This window comes from Euphorbia lathyris, chromosome 2 (genome assembly GCF_963576675.1).
Source record: "Euphorbia lathyris chromosome 2, ddEupLath1.1, whole genome shotgun sequence".
NCBI classification, from domain to species: domain Eukaryota; kingdom Viridiplantae; phylum Streptophyta; class Magnoliopsida; order Malpighiales; family Euphorbiaceae; genus Euphorbia; species Euphorbia lathyris.
In genome coordinates this window covers 13888785-13903502 of record NC_088911.1, presented here as the reverse complement: position 1 = coordinate 13903502, position 14718 = coordinate 13888785, and the positions used below count along the sequence as shown (strand labels likewise).

The 14718-nt window shown below is 36.3% G+C and overlaps 1 protein-coding gene across 1 annotated transcript; it reads left to right on the top strand.

Annotated features, from left to right (window-relative positions):
* The first annotated feature begins 4557 nt into the window (after positions 1-4557).
* LOC136216746 (3-phosphoshikimate 1-carboxyvinyltransferase 2) lies at positions 4558-12098 on the top strand. The gene is made up of 8 exons (XM_066003310.1): positions 4558-5023; positions 6023-6267; positions 7222-7372; positions 8230-8444; positions 9620-9737; positions 9944-10154; positions 11427-11488; positions 11585-12098. The coding sequence occupies exons 1-8, from the start codon at positions 4676-4678 to the stop codon at positions 11801-11803; spliced, it is 1569 nt and encodes a 522-aa protein (XP_065859382.1). The 5' UTR covers positions 4558-4675; the 3' UTR covers positions 11804-12098.
* The last annotated feature ends 2620 nt before the right edge of the window (positions 12099-14718 follow it).

Here is a 14718-nt window from a genome sequence, read left to right as displayed (position 1 = left end):
TATGTGTGACCCATTAGGTTCTTATTGCTTCTAGCCGTATGCAACTTATTAAAATTAATTTTCAAAGAATTATATTTTAATCTTTGCATAACGGAATGATGTACAGAGTATGTGATTAGCAAGTCCGTAATCATTCCCCTAGAGCTATAAGAAGACAGGTTGATTCTGTCGTTGACCTTTCAGTATTAGTTACGGTATAATTCGATCCTTTATCAACTACGTCCTTGAACTGAATCTTATGACTATGGGTAATGTCAAGTCACATATAGCGAGACGTTCGTTTTACTTGTTCTTGGCCGAGTCAACTCCAATTAGATAGGTTAAGAGAAATCTGTATTTCAATCTTAAGCTATCACCTTGCAAGGATTTAGAGTCAAGACTTCCACAAGCGATCCATGGACATATCTCCCATTTATCAGGAGTGATAAATGCTCAATCCAATATATAACGATCCCGCAATCACTTCCTGTGATACCCAACCTCTGCTGTTCACATCCCAGAGTCATCTCTGTTAAGGATCGTGTTACAACAGGATCAAAGCGTCACATTCCGTAATCCAGAATACCAATTAACATTCCTTTGAGTCTGAGGATTATTTATACCTATTAATACCAATGAGATGAACAGGTGACAAGGATGAATCTACCCATCCTGTTATCTCAAGTCGGGTCCCCAATCCTAATGAACTACTTTTCATCGGATCCATGTAACTGTCCAGATATCTATATATATGAAGCTTGTGAGATCAGCTTTCTGTCAAACAGAAGACATTGTTACATGCAAGTCTCAGCAGTGATATGCCAATCCTAAACATATTACTTGACTTGGGGTGGTTTTAAGTTTATTAGTTTATTATAAAGTTTTGTCTCACTTCATGCTTGTATGAACACTTTATAATCACTTTAAAACAAACTTACAGATTTCCTTTTATTAGACTTTATTTAGTGCTTAAAAGGGATTGCCTTTATATAGTTATAAAACATATATATCTCATTAAAACAAATGATATAAAGAACACTTCATTTACATAAAGTTTGTATCCTAGAACAATTGTCTATAGGACACTAAACCCCAACAATACCCGTGGCCATTGGACTTCACTTATTTTCATGATATGGACACCAAACTTTAAAACGTAACATAAAAGTCGCTCAATTTTATACTTTCTAACATTATGGCCACTAAACTTCAATTAGCGCCTCAAAATAACGGTTGACGACCTCAAAATGGAGATGCCCAAGAATTAAATTTGTTTAGAAACACATTTACTATGGAACCATGTTTTTTTATATTTGCTTGAGTTACCATTTTCAGAACTTTCTCTCTTATAACCAAACAACACCTAAAAGACTTTAAAACAAAAAAGTTGAAGAATTAAAATTATTTAGAATACCATAAATTCTTGAAACTTTATATTTTGAGGTCAGAAACAACCATTAATTGAAGTGTAATGACCATAATGTTAGAAAGTATAAAGTTTAAGAGCTTTTATATTACGTTTTGAAGTTTAATGGTCATAATGTTAGTTGAGATAAAGTTCAGCGGCCATGAGTGTAATTTACTCTATCTATTTTTATATTTTGTATGATAAAAAATATCTTGTAGAATTGGCAAGTTTTGTTTGGTTTCTCTCATGAGTCTAATGGCATGGAACTGCCGTGGCTGTGCAACCCACACGTACTATGAGTTTTTATGGATCTTGTCCATCAATATAAGCCTGATATCATTTTCCTTTTCGAGACTCACATATGTTTAAATTGTTTAGATACAATTCGAAGAAGAATTAAGTGTGCTGAGTGTGCGAGTGTTGACTGTGAAGGAAGGAGTGACGATTTGAGTCTGTTCCAACATCTGTCAGGGATGGTTAAAATTCTAAATTCTGATTGACATTTTGTGGAAGTCAGTTTCGGGGGGAGGGGGGTGTAGTATGCCCCGACGGTTTACTAATTTTTATGAGATTCATGAGCGTGCTCGTTGATCTGCTTCTTGGGATCTAGTACATAGTCTTTCAGACGTAAACTGGAGTTCAATGTGGATGATTTAGTGTTTGCGGGTTCTAAGGTCCTAGGGATTTGTGTTGTTGTGAAATGACAAGGGTGAGTTTTTGGGGCATTTTCTCGCCACCTTTTTGGGGAGTTTCAACCTCATGATGGGGAAGCTATGGGTATTTGAGAGGCCTTGAGCTGGTTAAAGGCTAAGAGTTTGGATGAGATTGAGGTTGAGTCGGATGTTGCAATAGTTGTTGCTCATTTAGCTGAACCAAGTTTCCGGTCTTCCTATGGTGTTTTGATTGTTGGTTGTTTTTATGAAAACTAGAGAAATCGAAAAGGTAGGAATCCCGATATTTTCATTTTATAAGAATCAACTATGGTGTTGTATAAGTAGTTATGTGGCTAAAGCCAGAGAGACTATGGTGATTAAGAAAGGCTCTTAGTTAGCCCAAAATTTATGGTTAGAATAATTGTTTAGTGGTTGAGTATTTTAGACAATGTCCTTTTTGGTCAACATATGACCTTATTTTAGAGGACTGTAATCCTTTACTTTATTCTTTTAATGACGTTAGTGTTAAGTTTGTTGGCCGTTCAATGAGTGGTGTGACTCGCGAATTAGGTAAAGCTACTTATTCTATGCCAGAACTTATGGAATGACTGAATAGACCACCATATTTTATTTATCCAACTTTATACTTTGATTTGCATTAATATATCATTTTTTCTTAATAAAAAATAATAATTGTATCAAATATATCATGTTAAAAACGAGTTTACATGTATTAGAAACACACTCTACAATATGATTGAGTCACTCCTCATTTTTCTAATATGTGATTCAATTCATTTCTACACTATAGTCATCTTGTAGACTCACTCCCTGTTTGGGTCATCCACCCCTTAGTACCAAGTCATCATAACCTACCAATTTCTATCTAGCTCGTTCCTAAACCAACGTCTTATGAGAATCGACTTTGATATAAATTGTAACAGTTTGATCCAAATGCCATATAGATATATCTGTTTTGGTGTGAATCAGATTTATTACGTGGATATTAAAACATGCCTATGTGTATTAACAATACATTTTACTAATATAATAATAATATTAGGTTATTAAATTTTCTATATAAATTGTAATATCATGTTAATGATTGAGTTTAGTGTATGAATTTTTTTAGTACCTACCCATTATCATAGAAGAGGAAAGACAATCCTTTCTTTTTCCTTTTAGGTTGGTGTTAAAAGCCCATTTCTACCATTTCATATTCAACGGGCCCCCGTAACCTACCCCTTTTTTTTTCCTCTCACCAAACCTACCCATAATAGACCCAAATACTGATGTGGCAAAATCTAATTGGAAGTATGCTGATCACAATAATAAAATCGACACTATAGAATCATAACCCACATTCGGCCGTGTTTGGTAGAGACGCCACTGTCTCAGTCTTACCAACCTCTTTTGTTCTTGTCCTTAAAATTCATAAAATCTCAATTGTGCCCACAAATTTATAGTTCCTTACATCCAAATCCACGGTACATGATAACCATGAGCAAAATGAATTCTTTTTGTATGAAACTTGGACACTTTATTTACCTATTATTTGCTATTGAAAAAAATTATTTTTCTAAAATTCGTGTTTAAAGCTACTTTTTATATATAAAAGGCAAATAGATACTTAAAACTCTCTTTTTTTAAATGAAAAAACAGGTGTGAGGAGAAAATGAAGTAAACAAACAACATCTTATTATCGGAATAAAAATAATTATCGGGATTGAATTGAATGGTAAGTAGGGATGCAAACGGGGCGGGGTAAGGTGGAAAATGCATTTCCCATCCCCATTTTCAACTAGTCGGGGATTCCCCATCCCCACGAGTTAGACGGGGAAAGATTTGTCCCTCGTCCCCGTCCCCGCTGGGATCCCCATCTCTCTATTCCACATCCTCGTCCCCGCGGAGAATCACCATTTATATTTTAAAAAAATCAATATATATTTCTTTTCTCTTCTCCTTTCTAGTTCTAGGTTTTGACAGAGATATTATACTTTAGGTTAGAAAAAATATCCATTTAGTCATTGGCTAATATTTTAGTTATCCCATTTAATTTTTTATTTGAAAATAAATCTATTTAATTGAAGTTAAATGTTATAATTTATAATATATAAAGTATAATTATAATTATAATGGGAAATAATTGGGGATCCGTTGGGGATTCCCCATCGGGGATTAACGGGACGGGAATCCTCACGGGGCATGAATACCATTTCCCATTCCCGCCCCATCCCCATCATGGGGGATAAAATTTTCTTCATCCCCGTTCCATGGAGATTCTTATTGGTGATTCTCCATCCCTACCGGGACGGGTCACCAACAGGACAAGAAATTCCCACCCAGTTGCATCCCTAATTGTAATGCACTTTTTTATAGATACAATTCTAAAAATTTCCCTTTATAACTAGTGTTGAACATGTGTCTTGAAAATCATAGAAAGTTTATGGGGTATTTTGTAAAATTACAAAAGCTGGAGTTGGTTGGTGGAATGAAACACCATCAAATTGATTCATCTTTCCACACAACTAACTACCTAAAACCTCCCCAACCTCAAAGGCAAAGCTGCCATCTTTCTTCACCATTGTGACCAGGAAGAATCAGAGAGTGGTGGAGGATATTTTTTCACCTAGAAATGGCTCAAGTTAGCAAATTCTGCAATGGACTTCAAAAAACCTACACTTACCCCCAATTTTCTAACTCGGAGAATCCCAAATCTCTGCCTGCATTTTCAGTTAGGTCAAAGTTCAATGTGTCGTCGGTTTCTTTGGGTCTAAATCGGTGCCGTAAAAAGGGTGATTGTATTGCTGGTACAATTAAGGCTAGTCCTTTTCGAGTTTCAGCTTCAGTTGCGACAGCAGAGAAGCCCTCAACTGCACCAGAAATAGTGTTGCAACCCATTAATGAAATCTCCGGTACTGTGACGTTGCCGGGTTCGAAATCGCTGTCCAATCGGATTCTCCTCCTTGCTGCTTTATCTGAGGTATTAATTCTTCTGGATTTGTCGGCAATTGCATTATGTGCCATTGAATTGTAAACTGAGCTTTCATTTTTATTTTTGAGCAACTTAGAAAAGGAAAACAACTTAGATTCTTTTGGCTTTTATGTTCACTTAGATTACTTACTGTTAATCAATAGTCTATTAATGGAAAACTTTTTTAATTGTTGAGCTTTTTTTTCCTTTTCGTTTTTCTGTTTACCAAATCACACTTTCCATGCGAAGTTGATAAAGATTGTTTCTTTCCGGTGCTTGATAATTTTAAGTTTGTTGTATATCCGTGCATCTTTTCTTACTTAGTGGCAAAAAGAAGCACAGGGAACATAATAGCCGTGACACGGATCCCAAATCATTTCAGGACTAAGGCTTTGTTGTTGTACCTATAGATAGCCGTCTCTAAATGGTGTTGTCTTATCAGAAATTGAAAGTCCTACTTATAGATTTTAGTTTTAGTTAAATTATGTAATGTTTATGCTTGTCGGATATTAATATGAATTTGGCGTTTAACTATTGGCTTAAGCTTTAGTTCAATTGGTACCATGACATGGTATCAGAGCCTTTCTTTGACCAACTGATCAAGGGTTTGATTCTTGGCAAACCCATTTGTTGATTTAATTTCAACACATGGTAAGATGGGCCCGTGTTGTTCACCCTTCAAGCCTAGTTGGCATTCGCGTGCGTGCAGGGCTGTGTCAGATATTAATATGAATTGGGCCTTTAACTATCAACTTAACTGATTTTTCGTTGTTTTGTTGACATATGCATTATTCTATTTTTTTCTTGAAAGGATAAGCATCAAATTCTGGCCTTAATAGCTCCTTTTACCTGTATTAAGTTGTGATTTTAAGCGTTCTATGCTTGAATTTATGTACCTATGTATTGTACAGTGCTGAGTGGGATATTCTTAAACTTTTTGCTTTCTCAACTCTCGACCCGGTTGACTATTAAAAAGGTGCATAATTGTTGTTTTGATGTATCATTCAGGGCACAACTGTTGTTGACAACTTGCTGAATAGTGATGATGTTCGATACATGCTTGGTGCACTTAAAACACTGGGACTACGAGTGGAAGACAATAGTGAACTCAAACAAGCCATTGTAGAAGGTTGTGGAGGTCATTTTCCAGTGGGTAAAGAATCAAAGAATGGTGTTGAACTTTTTCTCGGAAACGCAGGAACAGCAATGCGTCCATTGACAGCTGCAGTTACTGCAGCAGGTGGAAATTCAAGGTCTTTTTATCTTCCTCCTTTTCTTACCGTTTTTATATCTGCTGTGCTTTATATAATAATGGGAATTGTTCTTCAGAACCTGTGAGATTCTATATGATTTAAATTTGTATGTGGATTTAACGTCTATAAGCATGTCTTATACACACTCTGTATGGCCTAGTAGGGTCAACAACTACATTGTATTAGATGATTTCGTCCATTTTATAGTTCATACATCTGGCACCTTCGTCTGAAATGGGATTTGGATACATAACCTTCAAGTGGGAAGTTTCGAGCACAAATTGGGTGGTTTACAAGAATTATTTTGATAAAGTAGCCGCTTTATATAACATATAACATTCTCTTTTGCATTTAAGCATACGGATTTGGAGTTCTAATAGGTTGCATGTCCTATAGAATGAGCGAGTCCAGTTTGAAGTTGCCATGGGGCAACAACCTACTAAGGAACTTGCTATTGACCATAAGGTTGAGGAGATTTAAGCACCGAAGGGTCAAGGCTAGGGAGAGCCATCCTAGGTATGTGCAGGATTTTGTCAAACAAAAGGGACTTCCCGATGGTGAGTTGAGTTGGGAACATGAGCCCACACTATTGGACAACGAGGCAAAAATTGAGGCATATCATCGTGAGGCAACAGGGTCGTTGCCCGATGTAGTGGGGGAGGATGTCCAGAGCCGCAATGATTTTTCTCCAGAATGGGCCAATTCAGCTAGCCTATGAGCTTGTCGCAGTCGGGCTATGGGCCCGGTTTTGTTTTTTAATCTTTTCCAGTATGGATATCTTTGTACAAGTTATCTCCTGGATCAATGGTTAATATCTCATTTATAATTTCAGCTTTATGCAATAACTAAATGAAATCTACCGCTTTGGACTGTGCTTGTTTTGTTTTTTGTACAATACTTCCCACCTATCCCCTAATTTTTGCCCATCAGAACTAACTATCCGATGTGCTTCAGCTACGTACTTGATGGGGTGCCACGAATGAGGGAGAGACCAATTGGGGATTTGGTAACTGGTCTTAAGCAGCTTGGTGCAGATGTAACTTGTTCTTCCACAAACTGCCCCCCTGTTCACGTAAATGCAAATGGAGGCCTTCCTGGGGGAAAGGTACAGTATATCGTCTTTTTCAGTGATGTATGACAGAATATGTTTGATCATTTTATGTCCTGTTCTATTTCTCGCAATATGCAATGCTGCAAGACACGTATGCATTCGAAGTTAGCTCAAAGTTATGTGTCAGCATGCTATTGATGTGAAAATCGGATACTGTTTTTTTTTTTTTTGCTGGTGTCACTATGGAGTTGGTTAAAAGAAGTTTTAAGTTTGGCTGGCTGCTGGTGACTGCCTATGTTGCACAAGAACTTTGATTTTAAAACGTTGCACATTTCTGAAATGTTTTGGAAACCAAAACTCTTAGGAAACTTGAACGAAAAGTTTTGCTTTTCGCATCATGTTTCTGTAATTAAAAAATTTGGAAACTTGTTTCTTAAAATTTGGAAACTCGTATCCTAGGATGTAATGTATTTTCAGACTAGATCATTTTGTACAAGCTTTAAAAACGAAAAAAATCTATTTTTTCCCTCTTAGGTGACTTGTATTCAAATTTTTTCATGTATATAAATTAAACATACATTCTTATAATTTTAAAAATTCATGGATATATTCATATATATTTATTATTTACACGTTTCCCCCACGTTTCCGTTTCCTATGTTTTTTACAAAAATTGTTTCCCAGTTTCCGTATCCAACATAGGTGACTGCTATTTGTTGCTGGTGGTCAAAGTGTCTTTGCTAATTTTCCATGAAAAAAGAAAGGTTCTTTCATTACAAGAACTAGATCTATCTGTTTAGCATGTCAATTGTTCTTCACTTGCTTAGTAAATATTTCCAATATTTTCCGTTGTTTTCTTTTTTAATGACATTCATCATTCTTATAACTTATTTTCCATGTCTTTGTTTTAGGTTAAGCTCTCGGGATCGATTAGTAGTCAATACTTGACTGCTTTGCTCATGGCAGCTCCTTTGGCTCTTGGAGATGTAGAAATTGAGATCATTGATAAACTGATTTCCGTTCCTTACGTTGAGATGACTTTAAAGTTAATGGAACGCTATGGTGTCTTTGTACAACACAGTAGCAGTTGGGATCGTTTCTTCATTCGAGGAGGTCAAAAGTACAAGTAGGTATATTTTGGGTAAATTGCATTCATGGCCCCTGAACTGTAGCGCAACCAACATTATGGCTTCTAAACTTCATTTTTTGACATAAAAATCCTTGAACTTACATACTGTAACATTAAAGTCTTAACCAACAAAAGTCAGTTAAATAATTAAAGAAATCATGAGGGTAAAACAGGCTTTGACTAGGAAGCACCGAAATTTCTAGGAGGTTAACTTACGAGTGTCGGAGTGGGGACACCCGGGGACACCCACCCAACACTCCAAACTAAGTGTCCCCTCTTTTTTCTATTTTCTTTTTTAATATGGGTGCACCCAAGAGGGCGAGCCTTGGCGCAACGGTAAACGTTGTTGTCGTGTGACCGAGAGGTCACGAGTTCAAGTCATAGGAGCGGCCTCTTGCCAAAAAATTTGGCAGGGGAAGGCTTGCCCCTTATACACCCTTGTGGTGGGACCCCTCCCCAGACCCTCGCTTAGCGGGAACGCGTAATGCACCGGGCCGCCCTAATATGGGTACACTTCGGGACACCGCTTCTGAGTTGATTAAGTAGAATTTAGGGGTTTGTTTTTAATGATTTTACAAAAAAGAGGGATTGATATATAAAAGAAAAAAAAAAACCTAATAAAGAAAAGAAAGAAAAGATCTAAAGAAAAGAATAAAGCAATCGCCCCTTTTTTGGTAGTTTAAATATTTTGAAGTATTAAATATTTCTTTTTTGATGAATTAATGACTTATTATGGATGTTTTATGGTTTATAATGACTTATGAATGTTATTTATGATATATATATATAATTGGCATGTCCCCGCCATACCCGTGTCTCACATTTTTAAAATAATGCCGTTTGCTGCACCAACACCTGTACCTTATGAGTATCCGTGTCGGTGCTTCCTAGGTATTTGACCATAAATTTTTGGTGAGATGATAATGACATTCAATAGTGTAATCAAACTTGTCCAGGTCATCATTTTCTTTTGTTGATTTGGACTTTAATGTTATAGTATTGTAAGTTCAAAGGATTTTTATCTCAAGAAATGAAGTTTAGGAGTCATAATGTTAGTAGCGCTGTAGTTCAGGGGCCATGGATGTATTTTACCTGGTATATTTTTGTGTTATGGATGTGCAAATTCATTAGCTATTATTCTACTGTAAGTAACAACCTGAAAAATCAATCAGGTCTCCTGGAAATTCTTATGTTGAAGGTGATGCATCAAGTGCCAGTTATTTCCTGGCCGGTGCAGCAATCACTGGCGGAACTATCACTGTTGAAGGCTGTGGGACAAGCAGTTTGCAGGTATTTTATCTTGTTTATCTACTTATTGCTTCAAATTTTGTCAAAATGGTGTTCTGAATTTAGTCGTAGTAGCCATTGCTTTCTGTTGGTTTAAAAACCTGCTGAATGTTTTCGTAACGAATTCTTGAGGTCCCATAGATTCCTTTATCCCTAATAATTTACTTAGATTTTTCATTGTTTGATGCTTGTTTTATATGAAAATCCAGGGTGATGTAAACTTTGCTACGGTTCTCGAGAAGATGGGATGTAAAGTTACCTGGACAGAGAACAGCGTTACTGTCACCGGGCCACCAAGGGATTCTCCTCGTCAAAAACACTTGTGTGCCATCGATGTGAACATGAACAAAATGCCCGATGTTGCCATGACATTGGCTGTGGTTGCGCTTTTTGCTGATGGCCCTACTGCCATAAGAGATGGTATGTTCATTTTATTTTCATTTCACACGGAAATTAACGTCTTTTGAACAAAAAACGTTTTTTGAACAAATTAATACAACAACAACAAAGCCTTAGTCCCGAAATGATTCGTGGTCGGGTAACATGAACCATCATATAAAACCGTGAAATCAAGTCGTGTCTTTTGTTATGGTTTCTTGATCCGTCTTCTGATTGTTTCCTGACAACGATTGCAGCCTGCATTTTGATGTCTTCTGCGTTCTCTCACATCCCCTTCTTAATAGCTTGAAAAATGTCATGGAACCGTTTGAACTAAAAGCTCGAGCTAATAGTTAAAGGTCCACTTCATATTAATAGTTGACAAAAAACATAAGAAGCTTTGGTAGTACTTCCTGCGCTTAGGTCCCCCATCGCCCAGTTCAATCTCAGTTGAAGCAATTGGCATTTGTGTAATGCTTCTTCTTCGTTATGAATCAATCAGTCACGAAGGAGTTTTGTCAGATTCACCTGTAGTGATTGGAGGCAACGACTTTAATAGCACTCAGAAGCAGCCAGTTTTTGGTCTCATCTCTCCTTGAAAGTTGAAGAAAGTGTGTTTCCGTTGAAGATATTAGCAGAGAAAGTTTTTATCTGCTAATATCTTCGGTGGAAGAAGCACTTCCTTTCAATTTTCATGGAGCTGCTGCTCCAATCACTATGAGGTGAATCTGACAAAACTTCTTCATGACTGGATGATTCAAAACGAAGAAGAAGCACTATGCGAATGCAAATTGCTTCAACTGAGCCTGAACAGGGAGATGGAGGACCTAAGCGTGGTGGTAATGCCAAGTCCTTAATGTACGTGATGAGAGAGAATCAATGCGGACCACGGTATCAATGGAGAACAGAGGAAGGAAAAGTTAGAACTGCTGGAATAGTCAACTTTAGAAAGCGATCGGAAGATGGATTAAGAAACCATAAATGGTTTGTCTTTTTCTGTTCACCATCCCAAAAATCGAATTGTTCTGGATCTATAGGCTGTGTTACATGGAAACTCTTCTTCACTAGCGTTTCAACGTTTCTGTTTCAGTTTCTTTTCCGTTTTCATTACCGTTTCCTAGCTATATCTTTTTAGAAATAACGTTTCCCGCTTTCCGTTATCGTGCAACATAGTCTATAGGAGATCTCCCTGTGCAATGAATTCATTCCGGATCTACCACTTTATACTATCCCATTTTTTTTTTTTTTTATTTCCATTCATTTGTTGGAACGATTTCCTTGGGCGTAATTTGTATACCATTCTCTTGTTTCCAGTGGCAAGTTGGAGAGTGAAAGAAACTGAAAGGATGATTGCTGTTTGCACAGAACTCAGGAAGGTTAGCTGCTGATAAATTTTCGCTTTGTGCCAACTTATCGAAACAAAATTTATTGGCATATCATTTCTAATATTATATCCATTCTACCAATTTCAGCTAGGAGCAACTGTTGAAGAAGGACCAGATTACTGTGTGATCACTCCACCTGAGAAACTAAATATTACAGAGATTGACACTTATGATGATCACAGAATGGCCATGGCATTCTCTCTTGCTGCCTGCGGGGACGTTCCAGTCACGATCAAGGATCCTGGTTGCACTCGAAAAACTTTCCCAGACTACTTCGAAGTCCTCCAGAGGTTCACTAAGCAATGAACAGAAACCTGAAAAACTTAAAAATCAGTACTTAAGAGATAGAGGTTTATCCAACATTGTTGCTGCGACCACGATGATGCAGAAGCAACCAGCAAAATACCTTTTCCGACGAACCAGGCTCTTATATTCGATTATTTATTGAGTGAGTTGATATTGTTAAATGTAGCAGACTAGCAAAAAAAATACCAATGTTTATGCGTAGCCGCTGTTTTTCTAGACAATTATATGCGAATGAATTCATATTGTAATCTGTGAAATTAATCAGTAATAAATGGATGACTGTACTTTTTTTTTTTTTTCTCTTTCAATACAATTTTTTATTTTTTGCGTTTGGAAATAGTCCAGTATCTGTTCTTAACAAGATTCAAATTCTGAACTTTTAGTTAAAGGAAAAATGGTCTTTCTCATCGTTAGAACTTAGCTAGATGAACTGATGTAAATCCGGTATAAGAATTGAGTATCTAATTTTAATCTTAGTTTAGTACTCCGCCTCATGTAGTGGCGGAGAAAGGGGTGCACACAGTGGTAGAGAAGGGAGCGTATAGAGGTCAGGGTCGGTAGGAATAAATTGAATCACACATTGGAAATGGAAAGTTACTGGCGTATTATTAATAAAGTGTGGTTTCGTAGATGCATTTTAAAACCATGACATCCAATAGATTGAATTTGGATAAAAACGGACAATATTTATATGGTATTAGTCTAGACTGTTACAATTGATATCAGAGTCAACTCTCTACATACAATTTGTTGGTCCGGAGATGAACAAGGCAAAAGCTAGTGTCTAATAAAGTATGTGGTGTCAAAGTAGAATGCTCGTACAAGGAGAGACTCTAAGAGCCCGTTCGGTTTACGTGTTGTTTCCTGTTTGCTGTTGGAAAAGACTGAAGCAAAGAAAAAAACGATTATGTTGTATTAGTAAGGTGAATTCTACTACACGTAAACACGTTAGGTTTTAGAATCCGGTCATTATAATTATAATTTAGATCGAAAGAGGTGATTCCGGACAATTTAGATCGAAATAGGTGATTCCGGACTGAATTTGGATAGAATAACATTGTAGATTTGAAATCGTGGTCACATGGATACCTAAGCAAGAAGGAAAGTAGAAGGAAGGTATAAAATGTAAGAAGGAAATGGAATGACATACCCAAAGAAACATTAAATAAAGAGGCATGGAACATGTTGCCTATTGTATATAAAAAGAGTATAGAGACATGTCGCCCTCGTGCCTTTTTATTTTTCTACACACTTTCTCACATGGCTTGGTTGTTAGATCAATGTCTTTTCCTTCTTCAATTATATTATTTATTATTATAAATCATCAATCAATCTAATTTCATTTAAGGCAAATTCATAACATAACAAAAAAAAAAAAAAAAAAAAAGGAGAATTGTCAAGAGAGAAAAATTTATAATTCTGCAAATGAAAATCTTATGAACTAAAAGGTTCATAATTATTTCGGATTTACATCATCTCATATTCACCAAAAAAAAAAAATCGTGTTGATTTCAGCTGTTATTGTATATTACTATTATTTTCTAAAATAGTTACCAGAGTTATTTCTCTATTCTAAATAAATACTTTATATCTACTGTTAAAAGTAGAACATGAATATCTTAGTATCCCGAGAAATATGTGATTAATCTATCAGTCAGTTCCATCTCAGGATTCGGCTAATCGATTTTCAAAAGAATGCCACTAAGATATTAGGCCGTTTTCGTGAGACTTTTGGTGGTTAGTCGAGGTTCGTCCACTTGATTTCCAAAGAGAAACCACCAAGTAGATCTGGGCATGGGCCGGGTCTGTCGGGTTTTTAATAAAACCTGACGAGTCCAAGCCCAGTCCAGCCAGCAATAAATTGAGTCGAGCTCGGGCTGGACTCGGACCTAAAATATGAATCCCAAATTCATCTGTATATTAAAAAAAATAAAAATAAAATGTCACACCAACTTTTGTTAATAAAAAAATAGTACACACAACACAATACTTAATAAGTTTGAAAAAATTCTAATAAATTAATTGTTTATCGAAACATCAAATCCAAATTAAATTACAACATAACAATAAAAAATAGCTAACTATAAATCAAAAGCAACACAGTCTATGATTTATCCAACATAATAATATTAAATAGCTATCTAAATTAATTCTACAAAATATAATTAATTAATATTTATAAATTATAATATATACTCTTACCAAAAAAAAAAAAAAAAATTATAATATATATGGTATATCGGGTCGGGCAGGTCCAATGGAAAATTCATATAGACCAAGCCCGTCCAGTTTCTGGTGGGCTTATACGGGCTTGGACCGTGCCAGACCTGACACCAATTTCATGTGTCCAAACTCGGCTAAATAGGCATGGACCTGAGCGGGCTCGCCGGCCCATGCCCAGGTCTACCACCAAGGCATGAGGCTATTTTTGGGACTTGTGGTCTTTTTGCTTTGTACGGTTTAGTCGGGATCCCCAATTGAACTTTGGATATCTCGATGCCCCAAGGAACACATGGAACTCTGATGACCGGTCTTATCCCGTAAAACAACAATAGGGATTTATAAGAAAAATTAAACGGGCATTTAATATCACTCGCTTGATTCGTGGCATGCATAATAAATAGAACTTGTAGTATCAACTAAACATGTTCATGGGTAGAGCTGGGCTGGGTACAACACCGAGCTTTGCAAAAAAAAAAAAAAAAAAAAAAAAAAAGCCTAAACCGAACCTAGCCTGCTGTTATTTTAGGTGATTTTAAGTCAGGATGTGCTTGGATTTAAAAATCAACTCTCAAAACCATCTCAAATAAACCCATCTAAAAAAATATATATAATTTTATAATTATTTAAAATTAATAATATATTAATAGGGTGGGCCGAGCCGCTGTGCTATTTTTATAAATTCAAATTCACCC

Bases quoted from the DNA above. Each gene is read 5' to 3' on its own strand.
- LOC136216746 (XM_066003310.1), top strand. From the start codon at position 4,676: ATGGCTCAAGTTAGCAAATTCTGCAATGGACTTCAAAAAACCTACACT. The intron at 7,373-8,229 runs GTACAGTATATC...TCTTTGTTTTAG, and splicing joins GAGGCCTTCCTGGGGGAAAG to GTTAAGCTCTCGGGATCGAT. The intron at 10,155-11,426 runs GTATGTTCATTT...TCTTGTTTCCAG, and splicing joins CCCTACTGCCATAAGAGATG to TGGCAAGTTGGAGAGTGAAA.